Source organism: Carcharodon carcharias, chromosome 10 (genome assembly GCF_017639515.1).
Source record: "Carcharodon carcharias isolate sCarCar2 chromosome 10, sCarCar2.pri, whole genome shotgun sequence".
NCBI classification, from domain to species: Eukaryota; Metazoa; Chordata; class Chondrichthyes; order Lamniformes; family Lamnidae; genus Carcharodon; species Carcharodon carcharias.
Genome location: NC_054476.1, coordinates 118,216,341 through 118,238,541, shown reverse-complemented (window position 1 = coordinate 118,238,541; position 22,201 = coordinate 118,216,341). Strand labels below are relative to the sequence as shown.

Below are 22,201 nucleotides of genomic sequence, written 5' to 3'. Positions count from 1 at the left end.
CAGTAAAGTGATGGAAGGGGTCATCAACAGTGCTATCAAGTGGCTCTTACTTAGCAATAACCTACTCACTGATGCTCAGTTTGGGTTCTGCCAGGATCAGTCAGCTTCTGACCTCATTACAGCCTTGGTTCAAACATGGACAAAAAAGCTGAACTCCAGAGGTGAGGCAAGAGTGATTGCCCTTGACATCAGTGTGACATTAAGGAGCCCTAGCAAAACTGGAGTCAATGGGCATTGGGGGGATACTTTCTGCTGGTTGGAGTCATACTTAGCACAAAGGAAGAAGGTTAAGGTTGTTGGAAGCCAATCATCTTAGTTCCAGGACATCACTGCAGGAGTTCCTCAGAGTGGTATCCTCTGCCCAACCATTTTCATCTGCTTCATCAATGACCTTCCTTCCATCATAAGGTCAGAAGTAGAGAAGTTCACCAGTGAATGCATAATGTTCAGTACTATTCGCAATTCCTCAGATACTGAAGTAATCCATGTTGAAACGCAGCAAGACCTGGACAACATCCAGGCTTGGGCTGACAAGTGGCAAGTAACTTTCGTGCCACAGGAGTGCTGGACAATGACCATCTCCAACAAGAAAGAATCTAACCATCGCCCCTTGATGTTCAATGGCATTACCATCGTTGAATCCCCCATCATCAACATCCTGGAGGGGTTACCATTGACCAGAAACTGAACTCGCCTAGCCACATAAATACTGTGGCTACAAGAGCACATCAGAGGCTAGGAATCCTGTGCCGAGTAACTCACCTCCTGACTCCCAAAGCCTGTCCACCATCTGCAAAGTACAAGTCAGGAATGTGATGGAATACCCTCCACTTGTCTGGATGAACACAGCTCCAACAATAGTCAAGAAGCTTGACATCATCCAGAACAAAGCAGCCCGCTTGATTGGCACCCCATCCACAAGCATTCATTCACACCACCACTGATGCATAGTGGCAGCAGTGTGTACCATATATAAGATGCACTGCAGATGGGGTGGAAGGAGAGGACAAGGAGAACCCTATTATGATTCTGAAGGGAAGGAGAGTGAAATAGATTGAACACAGTGGAGGGAGCTGTGAACCACGCTGGTGGGGAATCCTCAGTTGTGGAAAAAGGAAGGCATATTGGAAGCGCTCATCAATGTACAGAGAAATGCATTCACTTCTAAGGGCAGAGGAAAGACAGGAGACAAAATATCACAATTTCTATTCTGGCAGGCATTTCATTTGGAATTTCAGGGGACTTTAAGTCAAACTATTTTCTGTATTGTTTGTGTTTGAGAATAAGCAAAAGTGTGCTCTTTGTCACCTTGTAAATATCAACATTTATATTACCCCTAAAAGCAGTATTCACAAATAAATGTGCAGATTGAACGAATTCAACAGCAAAATAATTTATGGCCCAAAAAGATTTCTTTACCAATTTCAAATTTCTCTTAAATGAAAAAAATTACAGCCATTATTTTCTGACAAACCTGTGATTTCCAAGTGCATATAGCTATCCATTGGCAGAGGCAAAGATAAGAAGTTGAATGGATCAAATCGAACACTGATGTGTCCACATGTTTTACATTTGACTTGTGATTTTAGCTGTCCGTGAAACAGGTCAACCACAATTGATTTATTTCTCCTTAAATGATTTTCCCATGCCTAGAAGAGTAAGAAAATAAAAGTTTCACAGTAATGCATGGCTTTACCAGTTAAGTAGTTAGTACCTTTTTAGGCTTTTAAAGTCTTTAATATTGCAGAAAATGCAAAACTATTTTATATTTCCATTAATAAAGTAGAATTGAAGAAACAAATTCACTAATATTGCAATTTTTAATCTATAAGCACTTGAACATAAAAGGTAACAGCAATGTATCAGCTACTTATTTTTTTAAAATAGCTAAATGCAATGATATAACAGACCCAACTGTTGAAAAACTGGCATTGCTAAGCTATTGCATTCGCTGATAGGATGTAAGGAATTAAAAATCTGGCTGAATATTTAGGTAGGAAACTTGGATTTGTAGTTCACAATACACAATGTTTTGACCAATTAATTATGCAGTATAATCCTACAGCAGGATTCCAACAGCCCTCAGGGTAAATGTCTGTCCTTCAACAAAATTGGCACCTATGCATCAAATTATAAAATACTGCCAGTGATTCTAATCTATACCCAGGTACATTCCTGTGATTTACAAGATGAGAAATAAGTTCAGGCAGAATGCAAATGTTTTCAGCAATAATATTTTCAAAGATCAGTGAAAAATGCAGTTTCTTGTGGATATCTTGACCTTATTGACTTAAAGAAGGGAAAGAAAAAAATTGGAACAAAAAAAGGCTTGATTTCTATCCTTGAGTATGAGCAAAATGAGATCTTAATTTAACAGCAGTGTATTGCAGAATCCTTACAGGCATTTATGCTAAATGCTATAAAATTACAGAACTGGCCATCTCCAGTTTAGTATTATGAGCACAAATTTAAATTTGTATACAGACCAACAATTACATTAGAACTATCAGCACACCATAATAAGAGTATATCTTTTAATCATGTAACATTTGAGATGAAACGTTCTGAACAGAGAGCAACTGACCTCTGCTGCAACCTCAAAATCTGGACGACCGTCGCTATCCTTCAGTTCTACATATGGCTTGTCATGAACTCTGTTGAGGTCTTCATGAAGACCATCCAACAAGAATGCTAGGAGCTCTTGGGAGTCCTGCTGCTGAAAGCCATTAAATCTTGGAGCGTATTTTGCTATTGTCCACTGAAGATAAATCACGAAATAAAGAAAATCAGTATCTTGACATGGAATAAGCATTAAATAAATTGGTTATTTCGTAGTTACAGTTTGAGAGAAATAATTTTTCTTCACTGTTCTCTGTTCCTTCTCCCAATCCAATTGCCCTCTACATTAATGCTTTTCATTTTAACATTTATTTTTCTGGTTTGTAGTAAGAATACCATATCCATTAACTAAGCAAAAATCAATGCTTGATTTTACCACTTCCATACTTACAGAAAACTCCATCACATTCATTTTACTGTGCTGTACAAAATTATTTAACAGCAATATTTAATGCAGCATAAAATAAATATAAATTTGAGAATGATTCATTACAAATTTTCTCATTGGTTCCATAATATGAAGCTGCTACTCATGCAACATTTATGGTTCCATAATATGAAGCTGCTACTTATGCAACATCTTTCTAAATACAGAAAGTTCACAAATCGAACTGCCAATGCAAAAGATTTTATTCTGCGAAGTATTTTACAATAATGTGTTCCCTTACCCTGAGTTTAAGCGGTGCTATATTCTTCTGAGTTCCACTCCACAATTCTTGGATAAGATCCCCATAGCACTTGGCCATATGACCCTTCATTCCTAATGGGTTAGCCCTGCATTAAATCACAGACAGTCAAACCAACCTTGCAGTTATCTATTCTTATGTTATGAAAATGTTAGACTGTGAATAAAAACATTTAGCTAAAAAAAAAATCTGGAGTCACTGGTTATTTTACAGAAAATTTACATTTTTGGTTGACATGAGATTATTTCATTAATGTTAGATACACCTAAAAAGGTAGCTGAACAACAGAAAGTACAAACCAAACATAAGATATAGGAGCAAGAGCAGACCATGCTGCCCGATAAGCCTGCAACGCCATTTAATGAAATCATGGCTGAACATCTGCATCAATCTCACTTTCCCACTCTGAGTGCTCAAAAACCTAAAAACTGGCATTAACTTTGTTAAAATTTAGCTAGGGTACAGTTTACACCACATTATATTTTCTTTAATACCTTGGCAGTATTAAAAAAAATTAAAGTAGTCTGCTGAGTTTAGTGACTGACTTCTGTTCTAATAATCTGGCAAAATGGAACCAACTTGATGAACCTCAGAAGTTCCTTCTCCTTAGCTACCAAGTTTTGTTAGTTCTCTGTGAGGGTATTATATGAATCCGCTTTGGGCTACAAAGCATTCATCCTTGAGAAAGAAAAATAAATAGCAAGGGTCCTAGACCACCCTGATGAAGAACAGCAAAAGTTGTGGCAAAGATAAGATATGCAATCCAAATGGTCTTCCTCTTTCCGACCAAAATTGTGTGGTTTGGAGACGCAACACAAATGAAGACGATCATATGTAAATATTGGCTAATTCGAATATTCAAAGGCAACAGTCAGCAACGTTTTTATTGTTTGATAACCAAGTTATTTTATGTTGAAATTTCGAAAACAATTCAAAAATATAAACAACATTTATATCTGGGCAGTATCTTTCTCGTCAAGCTTTTGAAAGTTTAAAAAAAATGTTTGGACAATTCTATTCATTATTCAGAAAGATTTAAAACAAGATTAGACTCAATGCAATTACCTTGGCACATTTTTATCATTTTAATTTTAGATAATAGGCTATGCAGGTGTAACCTTATGAGTCTTTAGTGATAAAATGTCATGGATTTTAATAGGCTCTCTGGTATACTTGATATTACAAAATTCATTCATGCTGTTAAAACTGCTCATTATTGGGCAAAGTATTACTGTCACTGACTGCATGAATAGATATCCTGCATCAAATTACAATAAACACAATTAACTTGAGTAATTTTTATAGTTTAAGATAATAGCTAAAGTGTCTCAAACATGACCAAATTTAGAAGGAAAATTAGCTAGATCTCATGTCAGCTTGATATCTTTGTTCAGGTTAACTAAATTGGTCCCTGGGATGAAGGGGTTGTTCTACGATGAGGCTAAGTAAACTGGGCTTATTTTCTCTGGAGTTTTAAGAATGAGGGAATCTCATTGAAACCTACAAAATTCTGAAGGGGCTTGATAAGGTAGATGTTGAGAGATTGTTTCTATTGGCCAGGGAGTCTAAAACAGGGTGGCAGAGTCTCAGGATAAGGGGCTGATCATTTAGGACTGAGGTGAGGAGAAATTACTTCACTCAAGGGTTGTGAATCTTTGTAATTCTCTACTCCAGGGAGTTATGGATGCTCCATCACTGAATACATTTAACGCTGGGATGGAAAAATTTTTGGTTTCAGGGAATTAAGGGGTTTTGGGAGGGACGGGAAAAAGGAGTCAAAGCCCAAGATCAGCCATGATTGTATCGTATAGCGGAGCAGGCTCGACAGGGTGTATGGTCTACTCTTGGTCCTATTTCTTGTGTAACTTAATGAATACAACTTCTGTGAAAGAGACAAATCTAGATAAGCCTAAAAATGTTCAACTTGGTCAACTAATTTACAACGTCTGGTAAAGCTTTTACACACTGTGGGGTACAACGACAGTTTATAATTTGGTGTATAATGTCCAAGCTTACACATGGAGAAAATACACTCCTATGAGGTTACAAAACAAAAAATAAGAGATTACCTTGTAGGTTATCCTTCATTATCTGACCTTAAGCTGTCCCAGGGAGGGGACTGTTATGTCTCAGTAGGGTACATTGTGCTCAGTGCATCACACTGAACTGTCCTATTATTCTCCACCTACTGCAAGTTTCTAACCCAAAGTCACAATGATGTAGCCCCTTAAAGACATCGTTCCCACTAAGAGTGCCCCCAAGGCCTTTCCTGAGCTGCATGAAGCTGCTTTTAACCAAAAGGGGCAGTACAGCTGTCTGGTATATAGTTTTATGGTTCAGCTTTACAATAAATTCTGAACGTCTAATAAGAATGGGACCAAGGAATTGCTTGAAGGGATTTTGGTACAAAGATGGATCATTCATTTGAAGAATGTAACGGATCTTACAAGGTAGGTATTCAATCCTCTTCATTTCAGCATCCTTTCTCTACCATAAAAAAGTAACCTGATAGAAAAGATGAACCCACTCACTGCACTGGAAACAGATTTGGCAAGCTCCAAAATAAATAACTTGACTTTTCATCTTGCCTAAAGGTTTTCCACTTTTCAGATATAGGTGAAGAATAGATCAGCAAGACAGTCGGTTAATTTTTCTTTATAGACATCAACTCCAGGAGTGCATGCTCCATAAGACAGACAAAAAAACCACTACGCCTTAAAAATAGATTTATTTCTGCCCACAGAGTGAGGCCTGAGCCATTTGACATCATGTAAGAGATAAATGTAGGTAACCTTATGCATACGAAGACAGATTTAAAAAAAAAGTAATTGCTTCCTTTGAGTGAAGCCTGACATCATCTTAGGAAAAGGCTTAGAATATCTCTATGGACTTAGGTTATCATTTGACTTTATCAGGTATGATTGATTAACTACTCAGGAACAGAGTGACAGCTCTACTGATAATTGGGGTGGGTGTAGGGAGATTGTTGGGGGAGGGGGTGAGGAAGACAAATTATATAGCAGTCCAGGGAGGGTTGTTTATATGAATAGGTGAGGAAATGTCATGCAGTTATCACTGATTGAACAATTGAATCCTTGAAATTTTCAAACAAGTAAATTGGCTTTTTTTTTGCAATATATGGAGGATGATGGAATTAAGACCTACAAGCACATAAAATTAATTGAAATGCAACAATTTGTAAGATATTAAAAGCCAACAAGATGCAATAGATTGCTTTTTATAATGCATGTCTTAGATGTGTGCTAATAAATAAGATAATTATATCTTCATGCAATTGCTGCCATGAAACTGAAGTTAAAAACAAATCACTTCTGCATGGAATTCTCAGTAATTACTGCATCAGCACTTTGTAATGAAAGTAATGATTAATATCTCTATTTCAAAGTATACTAAGAATTTTATGATTTTTTAAAAGTTATCACAGTTGAACCATTAAAGGACTGGAGCTATCTTCCATAAACTTAATCTCCACACCCGCTAACAATTCATTTAAGGAGAATCTGTTGAACTTTTTGAATTAATGCGGCCATTGACTGCATCGTGTGCCTATGAAAATTCCTTGGTGGAAGATTACGGAGGGAAACCTTATCAAGTATCAACTTTCCAAATACCAAGTACAGAAATATCCTACAGATAGTATATAAGAAAGTTCATTTTAACCAAGTGCAAAAAAAAAAGGTATGTGCACAAATAATGGCAAAGTAACCATTAATATACATCAGCTATGGAAGAAGATTTGCATGCAACAAATCACAACCTTGACAGATTCTGAAATACATAAAATGAGAAAAAAGGGCAGCTGCTAATAATTATCCTCGACTTCCAATGCAGAATGAAACGATCCAATACAAAATGTACGCTACCATCTTGCTAAATCATGACAATCTGGTACATGTTAAATTGAGAGAAAATAATTAAACATGTATTGCTGCATTTTCAACAGGAAATACAAAAGCTTAAGTATTAGATAACGCTTAAATATTATCAGTTCATACTATCCTAAAATGAAAATTTAGAAGTTTAATTTTCTTTTTAAAGGCATTTGTTATCCTTGTTTTGAAAATTATTCCCATTTTTAGGTTTTCCTGATACAACAGTTCAATCAAAAGACTAAGCAGCTGTTTCCAACTCCCTGCCGATGCTGCACCATAATCGTCCATCGTTGAGCATACAAGAGCACTCTTGATTAACTCAAAATTTCCCTTCATAAGACAGATACAAATGAGGATAGCCATAGATAATTTTTTGTTTAAATGGTCTGAAGGACAGGAATTAGTGTGCACCTGTTAAGGCTGAGTAGAGTGCCCAGGGATTAGTTTTAGGACCCTCCCACTGTTTCCCAATTTACATTTCTGGCTGCATTCAGAACCTCAAAGCAAAATAGACAAAGTTCTTGTATAAACCAAATAGGTTATTTCAGAAATATTTGCTTCAAATTAAGTAATATGGCATTTAAAAATACAAATTCATGTGCTCACTGTTCATCCCAACAGCAGGTACTAGTAATATATCTATCATGTAAACTTTCTCTAAGTATTTTACAGATAAATAAAATAGTTACTCTACATTTTTAAAAAATCGAACATCAAAATTGCTGGAAACTTGGGTTCACTGTTTGTGATCGACTAGGTGGTCTTTCTGGATTGAACTACTTTACTTATGATGCAAGTTCAGACAACTACGAGTGCCCTATGAGCCAGTGTAATTGCTGCAGTCCAATTAATATAATTAATTTCTTTTTATGGCTTTCACAATTCTGTGGAGAGTCAAACAAATAGCAAGCAAAGAAGAAAAATCTAGAAATAAAAACTGGCATCCATAAAAGTAAACATGCAGCTGTTAGAAAAGCCCAACTGGTTCACAAATTCCTTGAAGGAAAAAAAAAGTCATCCTTATCCAGTTTGGCCAAGATATGAATCCAGTTTCATGCCAACATTTAACTTAATTTTCTAAAGTGACCAAGCAAGCCACTCAGTTGTGGCAATTGGGATGGCAGTGAATGCTAGCCTTGCCAGCAACACCCACACCTCAACAATGAATAAAAATATTCTGTGGCACTTTGGGTAAAAATTTGACAGACTCAAATTACTTCGAACATACCAGAACATCTTCAGTTTTTTATGAAATAAGCTCAGGATGAAAAAATATAGTATGATTCTAACTCTTCTCAATTATGGAATGTCTTGGTTTAACAACTTTAGTTTATCAAATCGCACAAGGTAAAGAAACAGCTGTTATTTTCTCGTACGCATCAGAATTGAATTCCAAAAACTATGTTGAGATTGAAATGAACAAAAGGAAAAGGTAACCTGCACATTTCAATTTCCACAAATAAATTGAATTAAAACCCTTACCTGTTGAGTTCATAAAGGTGTCTTCCTGAGATAAAGTAGCGCGTGAGTGGCTGTGTGTTACTGACACACTGGATACTTGAATTCATAAAACATGTGTTTCCCAGGTTACTTAATCCTGTAGCACCCTTTTCAGTTGGAACTAGAACAAAAAAGTATTATAGCTAATTACGTGATTTATGAAGTGGCAGGAAACAAAGAATAAACATGACGAAATAGCTAAAAGTTGACAGTAAAAAAAATGCACAGGCAACATATGTGCCAAATCAACTACCAATTGGATGCATAGATAAATGGTCAACAGAAGGTACAAGTACAAGCGGTTGGAGATGGTAGAATACCCATACCTGAGGAGATTAAGCAGAATATATTGATGGCTTCCAAAATGATATTGGCCTACTGAGATGTAACTGCATTCTGTTGACAACCCTGCAAGGATGCTTTGAGCCCACTTACAAAACATATCAAAGAGCTGGTGGGGTGGGTAGGAATAATATTCTTAATTCTTTAGGAGAAATGTGCATAAGTAATAAGATTTGAAATGTGGCATTCCAAACAAAAAAAAACCAATTCAGTTTGCAGGTCTGCCACCTACTAGCACTCTGTGTACCAGAACAAAAGATTCCCAAAATCTTTTTTCCAAGAAACCTGAAATATGATAGATCTTTGGTTCAATAGAAAACTTTTACGAACATTTCCTTGAGATGTATAAGAATTATTGCTCTTTAATTCCTATAAATCAACATATTCAAAACAATTCCAGTTCTTTTGAACGAAATATTTTGAGTATATGCATCACACACCATGAACTTGTGTCGTACATATTTCATGTTCCAACTGAAACAGCTCATTTTCGCATCTAAACCCATCCTCACTGAGCTACATCTTTCTACATATTAGAATAAATATTAGTTATCGAAAGAAATAATTGTGGGGCCAACAGCAAACAGATTAAGTTTAAGTTCATACATGTATCATTATGTTCAAATGATTTGCATTTGACTAAATGAAATATGCAATTGCAATGAGAAATAATTGTCCCTATGGGAATAAAAAGGAAAGGAGGCATAAATTGGCATCATAAATCTGCTTTAAAGTTTATTTTCCTTTTCATTGTGTTCAGTTTTCTAAAATATTGAACGTGGAAAAATCCTTGGTTTTATCTTTAAAAAAATGCCTCCAATTATTATTATTAGTCGAAAACAAATTAACCAAGCAATGGATTTGTTTGCTAAAGTTTCAGCAATTCAAATAAATATCTTGAATCGCGAAAGTCGACCGCAATTTGCTCAATGACCTCACAACACAAAATAAATCATATCACCTATACTTAAAGAGCTGAAATTCTATATTTGTACCTACCCTTGTGTCTGTCCATTTTGCTACTGTTTGCAATGAATGACATCTCCTCCGGCCAACTCATATCTTTGTTGCGAACTATTATAAGAAATGCAGGACATCAGGCTGACAGAACTGTAACAATGCTCAAACTTAGGTAACTGGAAAGTCTGTTTTGACAGAATATTTATAACTTATGCTTTGCCATTCATTTTTTAACCTCTCTCTTGCTACTGCTCCATGTACATAACATTGCTAACCAGATGCCTTGGTTCTTGTTTCTTGGATTTTGTTGCTGTTTAGCTGGCTACTAGGAAGGGAGAAGAAGTGTGTTAAACAGTCCAGAAATACTTTTAATTTTCTAACTCTTTCATTTCTCCATGTGGATAAGTATCACTCATCATGATACCGCACCTCGGTAATACAGCCGAGGTCAGGAATTCACTGCTCCTGATTAAACAGGCTTGAACTGACATCTATCAATCTGTGGTTCATAAACACAAATTCAAACATGCTACAGCATCATGCCACTGGAGAGATTTTTTCAAAACTTAGTGGGGTTGGAGGGGGAGAGAAGAATGGATCTTGAAATAAATGGTACTATCCTTGTCCAAGGGTTTTAATATCGTTTGCTATATAAATGGCGATCTAGAAATAAAACTGAATAAGGCATTTTCTAAAATTTATTTTAAATCAGTAGTGCATAATTCTCAACTTTAAATAACTGCTCAAGATTCTGTACTCTGCCACAGTATTCCTGATACAACTGCACAAAAATAAAAAAAAATTAGTAGTTTTAATTATGTTAACTTTCTATCCAAAACGTACAGATGCGACCATGTATCGAGCAAGTTCGAAAGTTCAAAATAAATAATGTATGCTTCATCATATGAAAAATTTGTCATTCTGCTGACAAATGTCTCTCCTTCAATGATGCTTGCAAATCTTGGAATTCCCTACTATGATCAACTGAACACCACCAACACAAGACTGCTGCAATTCAAGGGACAAAATACCACTACCACCTTAAAGAAACTAGGGGTGGGCATTAAATAATGCTGTGTGCCCACATTACAGGAACAGACTGAAGGAAGGTTAATAGTAATTAGATAATTTCACTTTTTTGGGAAATTAAACACTTAAAAAAAGGTAATTTGCTAAAGTTATAAAATTGAATACTTCTGACTGAGGTACGAATGGTCCCAAATGACAAGTAAGTGGATGGTCAGCTAATCCAACATATAACATTTCCAACTGCAGAAAGGGATAAGGATAGATCTGAATATAGATTATAAAACGGGTGTATTCATACTTATTTGGGGGGGGGGGGTCATGATATGCCCATAAGTAATATCATTGGTTAAAACTTGGAGTGAATTCTCAGGCTTCTAGCCAAAAATGTTTGCCGTGGCTATGTGCAAAATATCAGCAGTAAGTTGCTTTCAAATATTTAATTAAGAAGTGTAACATGCTAAGGAGGAGCATGTGACTTTGGACAAGTGGTTCCCAAAGCTTTCCATCACTGGGGCTTTTCCTTATCTTGTGCAAAGGTCTACAGTACATTAATTGACATAGATTTATTGCTATGATTAGGCAACAATTCCAATGTTGCTGTGTCATGCAGCTACCAGGATTGTAGGAAGTGAATTGGATAGGCCTTGGTTGTTTTTAATTTGTTCAGCAATTCCTACATTTCTAGTTAGATAATGTTGCATGAATTGGTTCCGAGACATGTAAAATTTACAGTGAACTGCAAAGTTATTCTGATAGCTTCAACAGCACAGCAAATGGAATAATGAAAAATACGACTGCATCTTTAATGATTTGGAAATACATGCCCAGTGAAGAAAACATGGGCTAATTAGGTGATTGTGAACTGCATGTTCAAGGTTTCAGAAAGGCTGGAGTATTCTGCAAGACAGACACACAAAGGACTCAGACAATGTCTTTAAAAACTTATTCTAACCAATGTGTTAATCAATTATACAGGTATTTTGTTCTATCTTTGGATTTTTGAAAAAATCAGCAATGCTTATATGCCAGACAACAGCAGACTGCAGACTTGTGATCTCAAATCATGTGATTCGAACTGAAACATTGCTGTACCATATGATTTGTTCCACAGTATTCAGGATTGCTTTCACTGGATTTCAGAGAGTAATAGTATACCATTATTAAATAATACACTGAAAAATCTAACAAGCAAAACTCCAGAGAGCAAAAAAGTTCCTGTGCGAAGAATCATGCTCCAGTATCTACAGGTTTATTGGACAAAAAATGAAAAACAGAAAAATGCATCTTGCTGAGGGAAGTAGGGGGAATAACAATCTACCATTAATACAAAAAGCTGATCTGTATTTCAATCTTAAGGGATGGACAGCAGAATTTAAGGCTTAAGAGTGTAGTTTCTATGTAATGGCTGCAACCATTCTGATAGACTACACATGGACTTAAAATACCACATTAGTTTCTGACTGAACATGCTGAAAAATGTTGATATACGTTCCTCAAAAACATGGTTCTATTAAGCAATCATTGGCATTTTCCTTTAAATGGACTATTTAAATATGTACACCAAAGTATTTATAGTTATAATTTTAGCTGAGCTTCTTTATTCACATTCAGTAAGTAAACTCAAGATCCTCAAACACCAAATCATGGGGGATGTGATATTGATGCTTCAATTAAGGCAACACTGAGGGAATAAGATTTATTATAACTTTGGTAGTCCCATACAAACAAAATATTAGATAATCATTAACCTTTAAATAGGAACTTAATGATATTAAGTAGAAACGATAAGATGGAGGAAACATTTTCTAAGGCCAAAAACATGATTTAAAATTATTTTACCATGTAGTAAACCAGAAGATTTGAAGAAATGAATGGCTCCCATGATTTAGCCTATGATTCATAAATGAAAAATTCATTCAAATCCAGGACCATCAAATGCATCAGTTAATTTTAGTGATCTTTGCGCTGTTCTTGAAAACAGTGCCTTTACCTTCAATCACCAAGTGCTGCTCATCTAGAATTTTCAAATCTTCTAATGTGTGATCCTCATCATCTAGTAGTGCAAGGTAGTTCTACAAAAAAAAATTGTACATATCGCATGACCGTCCCAACATAATGCAATCCATCGACCAATTATTAAAAGTATTGTTTTACCTCACTGTTGTACAGCCACAGTCGCATATCTTCCTCCTTTATTCGAAGCCGCTGAGATAAGTATTCGTGTATATCCTTTATTGTTTGCATACGGCTGAAGCAGCCAGTGTAAGCTAACACTCGTTTCATTGGAGAAGATGGTGAAGGTACATTTCCTAAATTCACAACAAGTGTTTTAACATGAAAATGTACAAGCCATGATATAAAAGAATTGTCAAAATACAAAATAACACATAATAACGTTAATGCCACCTCAGACTGCAGCTGGGCATCCACTTCTCTATGAGCAATGGAAATGGCATTTTGCTAGATGCCGCTATAAATTATGTTGCTTATAAATTAGGTCTGAAAAGGCCAGTCTTCCTTCACACACATTGCCATTATGAGCATTACCAACCAACTACAATTAAAATAGATAAAACCCATTTCAACTAAAGCCAACTACCAGTCTGATTGAAAGAACTGTAACAATAAGGCTAACAATATACCTTTGTTTTAATACCTGTATAATACTCAGTTATCAAGCTAATAGCAAATAAGTTCCATACATTTGTTGCAGTCCATTAATCGTTATGATCTCTCACTTCCAAGTCACTAACACTATAAAACCATTTAATGTATATATTGATAATTAAATGTCCAATACATTGTTTCTGTGGAAAATGATCTGACTAGAAGAATGATTTAATGTAGCAATTTCAAATAATCAGAAAGCAGATGATTCAACTGTCACAGGATTCGGACTGCTTTGTAAATCAATTTAATTGTGAATAAAAACTACCTAATAAACACAATTGTATTACAAGAAATTGTTTTCTGCATGACGATGATTTTATGGAAAAATCAATTTAAGCATAGCATCTTATTACTGTACTTTTAAATCAACTTGATGTTTGAAGACTGTGAAACACAGCTGCAAAAGTTAAGAATTTTCGATTTGATAACAGAAACCTAAATCAATCAATCAGTCTCCTTTAACACTGCAGTTGCATGTACTCAATTTTAAGGTCAAAACCTACAAAACCAACGGCATAATGGATTATAAAGTAATGTGTTCCATCATGTAATAAAATGATGTTGGTTTCTACTGAAAATTGTTTATTCAGAAAGTTCCAAATCTCAGTCACATCATCAGGGTACAGACAAATCTCTTTCCCAAAAGGAGGATGGGGGAAATTGCAAACCTCCAAAAACTTGACACAAAGTCAGTTAGAGTAGAATTCCCAGCGACCTAGTAATAACAATCTGGGAAATGAGGAAGAGGACACTAAAGTTAAAATAAATAAAAAAACGTACAAGACCATTTTATTTTGCAAAGGGTAGCTTACATTTCCCAAGTTTAACATGAATGTAAATTAATTCCTTTATAAGAACATAATAAAGGCTAAAAATCTAATCTGTGACCAATTTGATTGTTTAATAACACAATTCTCTGAGGAATGTTTGAGCACGTAAATTATAAAAGGCTACAGGTAGTGACACTGTTGTTGAAAGATGGAGCGTAAGAAAAATAAACCAGTTAAATCACAAATTAAGAGGTATAGATGTAAGATTACAGCAAGAAAGTAGATTGGATTAAATTTAATCCAGAGTTCAATCTCATAAAAATCACTGTGGGGTAAATCTTGGAAGTTTATCATATGAGACCTTGCCAAACCATTGTTCAGGGATAGAGACAAGCATTATGTGCTGGGTCCACTCAAGAATACCTATAAGCATGGTAAATGCAGCCTGTTATGTTTCAGTTTTCTGTACAAACAATTTAATGCTGTTGATGTTTTTTCCCTGCTCTATTCCACTTCACAGTTAATGATGGAATTGGGTTACAGAGATCAAATTGTGTTGGTTACAATGACCATTCTCTGTTTTTGTGTTCTTGCTTTGATCACTGGTTTACAGATGATTGATTTAAGTATTAAAATTTGTGCGCACATGGTCTTCAGTTTGTGGCCCAAACACAAATGATGCTTTACATAAGACCAAATCTTACTCAAAGTCCGTGCAACAGTAGGTTTGTTATTACTATTGTTTTTCCTGAACAAGTAGCCTTGAATGGTCATCTGGATTTTGAGAAACCTCAATTTGACAGTATAATCTTGATTTGAAAATGTAATGCAAATGGAATTCGCACTCAGCAACTCGAGAGCTAATAGCTCCCCTTTCTTGCTGCAGTCTTGCATTACCTCTAGTTGCATGTTGAGGAAATGTTCTCAGGCTCATCATACCCATATTCACCCAGATGTTGGACTGTTGCGTGCGTGAGGCTGGTTGCTGACGTAAGAAAAGTAGGTAGCGAGGAAACAATTCTAGCTCTGCTTCATTATTTGTTGTGTTTTTAATGACCTAATTAAGAGGATAGAAAAATAAAAATTAATACTTACTGTTCTGACCACATGGTGACAGCAAATTATTTGAAGCCACAAAGAATCTCTTAAATTTCTATACTTGACACATCTAACATGACTTGCTAACAATTACCAAGATTTTGGAAAAGATGAGCCAGGTGCAGTGACTTGGAGCAACCATTTGTTTCATGAAAAGGCAGCATAACAGCAATATTGTTAGGCCAGAACTTCCAAGGAGTGGCAATCTTAGTCGGATTGCCACTCCGCTCTTTTTTGCTTACACTGGGATGCACTGCATATTTCTCGCCTAACCGTCCAATTTGAGCCTCATCAGAAAAGTGCAGAGCAGCGGGTTCCTGAGACCTTCCGTCTAATGTTCCTTCCCTCTGTTTACAGTACTAGCCACCATAAAGCAGGAAAGTTTAAAGGTCCACAGCCACTTTGAGAAGCCCAGGAGAAGCTAAGTACGTAAGGTAAGTGGGCAGGATTGGGGGAGGGAGAGTGGTCAGGAGGGTAGTTGAGGGTGGGGAAGTGAAGGTAGTCAGGGGTGCAGTAGGATAGCCAGATTGCCGGGGGGGGAGGGGAAGGAGGCTCAGAGGGTAGTAGGATGGGGGCAGTGGCTGGAAGGATGGTTGGGCTGGAAGGTAGCCTGATGTCGGGGGGTGGGGCGCACAGGAGGGTAGTCAGATTGTTGTGAGGGGGGTTTGGAAAACAGAAGATAGTCAGGGGGTTCAGTGGGGTGGGTAGTGGGCAGCTCAGTACTCTAGTTACCCAGGAGTTAGAAGCGGTTTTAATTCTTCTAACTTTCCTGGGTAAATATTATGCTAAGACAGTCAGAACCACCTGAAGTTTGAACTTCCCAGGCAATTCCTGTGCAGTCCTTACCTGGGGACTTCCGAGGGACAGGGGGGTCAAGTTATGGGCCATAGTGAATTTCTCAGATTTTTGAAAACATCTTCATCATTAAGCAAAGTGAAATACAGTGGAGGAACAAAAGTACAGATATTCCTGCAATGCTTATAACCGAAAACTTCTCTATTGGCACTTTTGGACTCCGACAGTGCTCAATTTTTCAATCATTAAGCAAGTAATTATGCATCATGAAATTACTCAATTCTCTAACATTAATCAGTGTTCATTTCAGGCAGTTTTATATCCTAAACCTTCTCAGTTTTTGATTGAATTATTTTACAATAGCCAATTAATGTGCGTAACATCGCAATTTGGTCAGCTCCTGTAACCGAATAGAAGCTAATTTACTCTCTTTTGTTTTTCCTCAGGGAAAAACAAAGGTACAGGCAGTGAAGATGAAAGTGGAAAATTATCCCCTGACCAACTAAATCATTAAAAAGAAGTTGAGGGTTTCAAAGTTAAAATACAGTACTACAGGTTACTTTTCAAAGACTTTTTTTGCACATCCACCTCAGGGTAGTTTAAACATATATGTGAAAATATATACTGGTGTGATATACTCCTAAATACATTATCATTCATAAGAAATACAACATCGTAGCTGAGTGGTTATGGGTTTAGACTAGCAATCTAGTTGTGTATTAAAATCTCACCATGGTAAATTGCTGTCTAAACCAAGTAGTGTGAGAACTGAAACTCGAAAAATAACTATAATCTGCTGGGTTGTTGTTAAAAACTCACTAGTTAATGTCCTTCAGGGAAGTGACCCATCAACCTCCAGCCTACATGAGACTTAGCCTCACAAGAACTGCTGATTTTCAATGCTGTCAGGGCATCTAAGGAAGGGCAATATGGTCTTAACAGAATTGCTCACATTACAAGAGCAAATAAAAACGAAAAAACATTTCCTCATTTGTGATATTTGATCTGCAAACAATTGCAACCTTCTCATGCTTCCTAAACAAACCATCAAAACACTTCCGTTCTAAACAAATACCTCAATAGATTAAAATACACTTATTTTGGATGTAGCTGTGTAAATAAATGAATAACTTCAAAATAAAATATTTATTTCAATTGTTCATATTAGATTCAACTTACTTTAAAAGATTCTTATATTTAAAAAAAAAGCCAAGCAGAAGTCCATAAAATATTCCAAAACACTTGCATTTCAGAAAAAAAATCCATAAAACTGAAAGTATATGTAAGCATTTATGTTAACTCTTCAACAACTTTCAAATACAAAAACATTGAAAACAAATTCAAAGGTAAAGATAACTTACAGGCCTTGGTAGAGCCAGGTTTGCCCCGTACCAATGATACAGTGCCCTCCACACAGGCTCTGGGACAATCTCGTAGTCCTTGCCTCGAACCAAAGCTGGATTCTGTTTCAGGCGTCCACCCTCTAAAGTTAACGTAGGAGCCTTTACAAGAAAAGCAATGCTATATATTGAAATTGACAAAAACACTAGAAAACAATAGAGTAAACTTAAAAATGGATCTGTGGCATGTCGTAGATGTGGATAGACGAATAACCTTGACTTAGGAACTGTGCGAAGTGTCGAAGTTTGTTAAGTCCAAATTAGACTATTATAAACAGTAACAAAGATTCTGAAAGTCTTCAGGAGAATACTGCATTATTCACAAAGATAAAGGGATAGATAACCAGAGGCGAGAAAGCAAAACTGGCAAGTTTTCTGAATTGGCAGAATGTGGTTAATGCCATACCACTCCAGCAACCCCCCAACACTGTCTGCTCTGCTGGATCCTCACTCCTTTTCCATTTATTTAGAACAATTTGAATGGAGGCAACAAGATAAAATGCATTCAACTTTGCTGCCGGCAGTAGGTAGTCTTGATGGTGGAGAGGATAGGGGGATGCAGAAACTCAGCTCAGGGTCAAGCGGAACAGCAAGTTTGCAAACAGTCTGGTTCAGCCTTAGACAGTGGCCAGGGAGAATGATGGAGACAATGGCTAGGGAATTAGAGGCTAATTTGTGGTGGAGGCAGAAGACAATGGTTTTGGGTCTCCCCATTATTTAATTGGTGAAAATTTCTGCATACCCAACACTAGCTGTTGGCCAAGCAGCTTTTTGACTAAACCGCACAATGGGGGCAGACAAGAGGAGTAGTGGTTTTGGAGACCTGGGTGTCGTTAGCAAAATGTGGAAACAGATGTGGTAACTTCAGATGATGTTTTCAAGGTACTGCATAAAGATGATAAATAAGGGTAGGCCAAGAATAGATCCTGAGGGGGTTCATAAGGTAGCAGTGTGGGGCCAAGGGAGGTATTCTCAGGGTACAACTGGATAGGAAGGAATGGAACCTGGCATGGGCAAGTCTCACCCAACTGGACAATGGAAAAGAGGGCTTGGAGGAAAATGATATGGTCAAGTGTTAAAGGCTGCAGAGTACGATGTGATGAAAATTCTTATGAAGCTCCAATAAAATTTGGATTAAATTTAGTTTTAAATTGCTGAGGTAACAAATTTGGTTTTGATGGATGACACCACAGTTATTTGCACCACTTTCAAAAAATTTATGCTTGCAATTAATTCAGACTGTTGTTTCAAATTTGTTGCTGTACCTATCAATCCAGAACAATAGTTGTGGCAAAGGTTTTTTAAAAAGAAAACTTTGTTTCTACTGTAAAAGGTAAAATACTCTAGATAAATGATCTTAAGGTCAAACTTGACCTAGGTGTAGAAATTTAGAATACATCTGAAAGTTAGTCACCATAAAACTTACAACACTTATTTCCATGCCATTTACACTCCATACACAAGCAGTCATCATAATGTCTGCCCCAGCTATCTTATTCCTAAATGGCAATATTCAATAGCTAACCCTTGTAGTGGGCCCCACTTAGTATTCTGTTAACTTTTTTTTAATGTCCTTGTCCATTTGAGGTCTTATGAACATGAATCCCAAATCCTGCTGCTCTCATATATTGCCCAGCTTTTTGTCATTTATAGCATCATAATAAACTGTATTTTGCTTTAAAAAGAGTAATATACCACTGCATATTTATGGACACCGAATTCCATCTGTCATCCTTTTCCTCATGCTACCATCTTAGCAACAGCTTCTTGAAGCATCTTTGATAAATGCAAAGATTTGAATTCATTGGAAAGCAGCAGGAGCTGGAGTCAAGCAAAAGGCCAGATCAGAAACAAGTTTGTTTACCTCTACTATTAGAGCTCTGCTGTACATTGTCCTCACTCATTTAAATCTCTCATGAATGGGTTATGTTGTTTATTAGCTTGCTAAGGTTTACACCAGTGAACATGATATTGAGCTGTCAAAGTGACTAGATCTTGGAACGTTTTGCGCAGCTCCGTATTTAAAAATCAATTACCAAGAATCATGGACTCGCTGAACATTTAGTCAGAATTTTTAAAAATTCTTTCATGGGATGTGAGCATCACTGGCAAGATCCACCTTGAACTGAGTGGCTTGCTAGGCCATTTCAGAGGGCAATTAAGAGTCAACCACTGTGAATCTGGAGTCACACATGGGCCAGACCAGGTAAAGATGGCAGATTTCCTTCCTTAAAGGACATCAGTGAACCAAATAGGTTTTTACGACAAACAATGATAGTTTCATGGTCACCATCACTTTCAGGTTCAGGTTTTTATTAATCTGAATTTAAATTTCACCAGCTGCCATGTGGGATTTGAACCCTTGTCCCTAAGAGCATTAGCCCGGGCTTCTGGATCCCTAGTCCAGTGACATTATCACTAAGCCACTGTCTCCCCGCGCAAGCTATACAACAAACTTAATATTCAGAAAATTGAAAAACTCATCATGGTAAATTTAAGGACTAATTAATTTTTATAGGCACTGTATCAATACCTTCACAGACCCTTGCATTACAAGTGACTGGTTATCGATAGCTCCTGGTTTCTGTGGACCAAGTTGTGCCAAAATGTTCCCGTTGACACCAAGGAAACATTGACCGTTACTGTCCAGACTGCTGTGCTGTCTAGTAAAGCAAGCATCAGTACTAGCTGGACTAGACTGGTATAAACCTGAAATAAAAACATAGGAAACATTATCTTCAGATGTTTACTTGCCTTCACATACAAAACATACTCTCGCTAAAACAAAAGGAAGGTTTGGATTTTGTCAAAATCTATCAAAATCCTTGAACACAATGCTAAAACAGTATCTTTAAACTGGATGGAAGGTAAATTCGCTCCATGATGAAGCAGTAGTGTCACAACATGTTATCTGCAAAAGTCCTAACACTGATGCACTAGGTCAGCACTTTTTTCAGAGTAGGTGTCTAATATGACTGGTGGTTTTAAAAGTCTTCTGTGCTGTCGAGATCTGAATGTTGGCTCAAAATTAATGAGTTGGAGTCTGGCTGTTGATGCAGAGAGGGGGAAACTACCTGGACACATTGTTCAGTCAAAGCTCTTATGCTAGAGTCTTCTCATTTGGCCCACCACCAGGGGCAGGAGCATGTGACGTAAAGTGAGGCAAGTATGGGGACATAAAAGGGAGCAGTGGAGGAGCCTCAGACCTTGCAATTGCCCATGTTCAAGGTTCTTGCAACTTGTATGAAGGAAAATGGGGGCTGCAGGGTGGATGAGCAAGCTGAGTATGGTACAGGAAGCCATTCAAGCAGGGGGAATAAATAGGAATGCATTGGTAATAGGGGACAATATAGTCAGGGGGATAGAGACAGTTCTCTGCAGCCAGGAGTGAGAGTCCTGAAGGCTGTGTTGCCTGCCTGTTACCAGGGTCCGGGACATCTGCTCTGGGCTGGAGGGGAACTTGCAGTGGGAGAGGGAGGATCCAGTTGTTGGGTCCACAGAGATATCTATGACACTGATAGCACCAGGAACGAGGTTCTGTTTTGGGAGTATGGGCAGCTAGGTGCTAAATTAAAAGCAGCACTTCAAAGGTAATAATCTCTGGGTTATTATCTGAGCCACGAGCAAATTCACAGAATCACTGAATCGTTACAGTGCAGAAGGAGGCCATTCAGCTCATGGTGTCTGCACCAGCTCTCTGAATGAGCATTATGACTCAGTGCCATTCTCCTGCATTTTCCCCGTAACCCTGGACATTATTTAAACAGAAACAATCACCTAATGCCCTCTTGAATGCCTTGATTGAACCTGCCTTCACCACACTTACAGGCAGTGCATTCCAAGCCCTAACCGCTGTGCAAAAGCTTTTTCTTGCATCTCATTTACTTCTTTTGCAAATCACTTTAAATCTGTGCCCTCACGTTCTCCATCCTTTTACGAGCAGCAACAGTTTCTCCCTATCTACTCTGTTCAGCCCCTTATGATTTTGAACACCTCTGTCAAATCTCCTCTTAGCATTCTGCTCTCCAATGTGGACAGTCCCAACTTCTCCAATCTATCTTCATAACTGAAGTTTCTCATCTCTAGAACAATTTTTGTAAACCTCTTCTGCACCCTTTCTAATGCATTTACACCCTTCCTAAAGTGTGGTGCCCAGAACTGTACACAATATTCCAGCTGAGGTCTAACTAATGTCCTATTCAAGTTCAGCATAATCTCCTTGCTCTTGTACTCTATGCCCCTATTAATAAAGCCTAAGATACTGTATACTTTACTAACTGCTCTCTCTACCTGTCCTGCTACCTTGAACGACTTATGCACATGTACACCTAGGTCCCTCTGCGCCTGCAGACCCTTGATAGTTGTACTCATTATTTTATATTTATTCTTCATGTTCTTCCGACCAAAATGAATCACCTCACACTTCTCTGTACTGAACT

The 22,201-nt window shown here is 37.2% G+C and overlaps 1 protein-coding gene across 2 annotated transcripts in view; it reads right to left on the bottom strand.

Moving 5' to 3' along the window:
- usp32 (ubiquitin specific peptidase 32) overlaps window positions 1-22,201 on the bottom strand; it is a 259,887-nt gene that overhangs the window by 26,948 nt on the left and 210,738 nt on the right. Inside the window, exons 14-23 of one of the 2 annotated variants that reach the window (XM_041197547.1) lie at window positions 20,296-20,471; window positions 17,724-17,864; window positions 15,367-15,526; window positions 13,184-13,338; window positions 13,020-13,101; window positions 10,040-10,114; window positions 8,681-8,819; window positions 3,288-3,393; window positions 2,585-2,758; window positions 1,475-1,649 (exon numbers count right to left, since the gene is read on the bottom strand). In XM_041197547.1, coding sequence (XP_041053481.1) covers window positions 1,475-1,649; window positions 2,585-2,758; window positions 3,288-3,393; window positions 8,681-8,819; window positions 10,040-10,114; window positions 13,020-13,101; window positions 13,184-13,338; window positions 15,367-15,526; window positions 17,724-17,864; window positions 20,296-20,471 — 1,383 coding nt within the window. The remainder of the gene's footprint in view (window positions 1-1,474; window positions 1,650-2,584; window positions 2,759-3,287; window positions 3,394-8,680; window positions 8,820-10,039; window positions 10,115-13,019; window positions 13,102-13,183; window positions 13,339-15,366; window positions 15,527-17,723; window positions 17,865-20,295; window positions 20,472-22,201) is intronic. The other variant, XM_041197548.1, reaches the window with a different exon arrangement.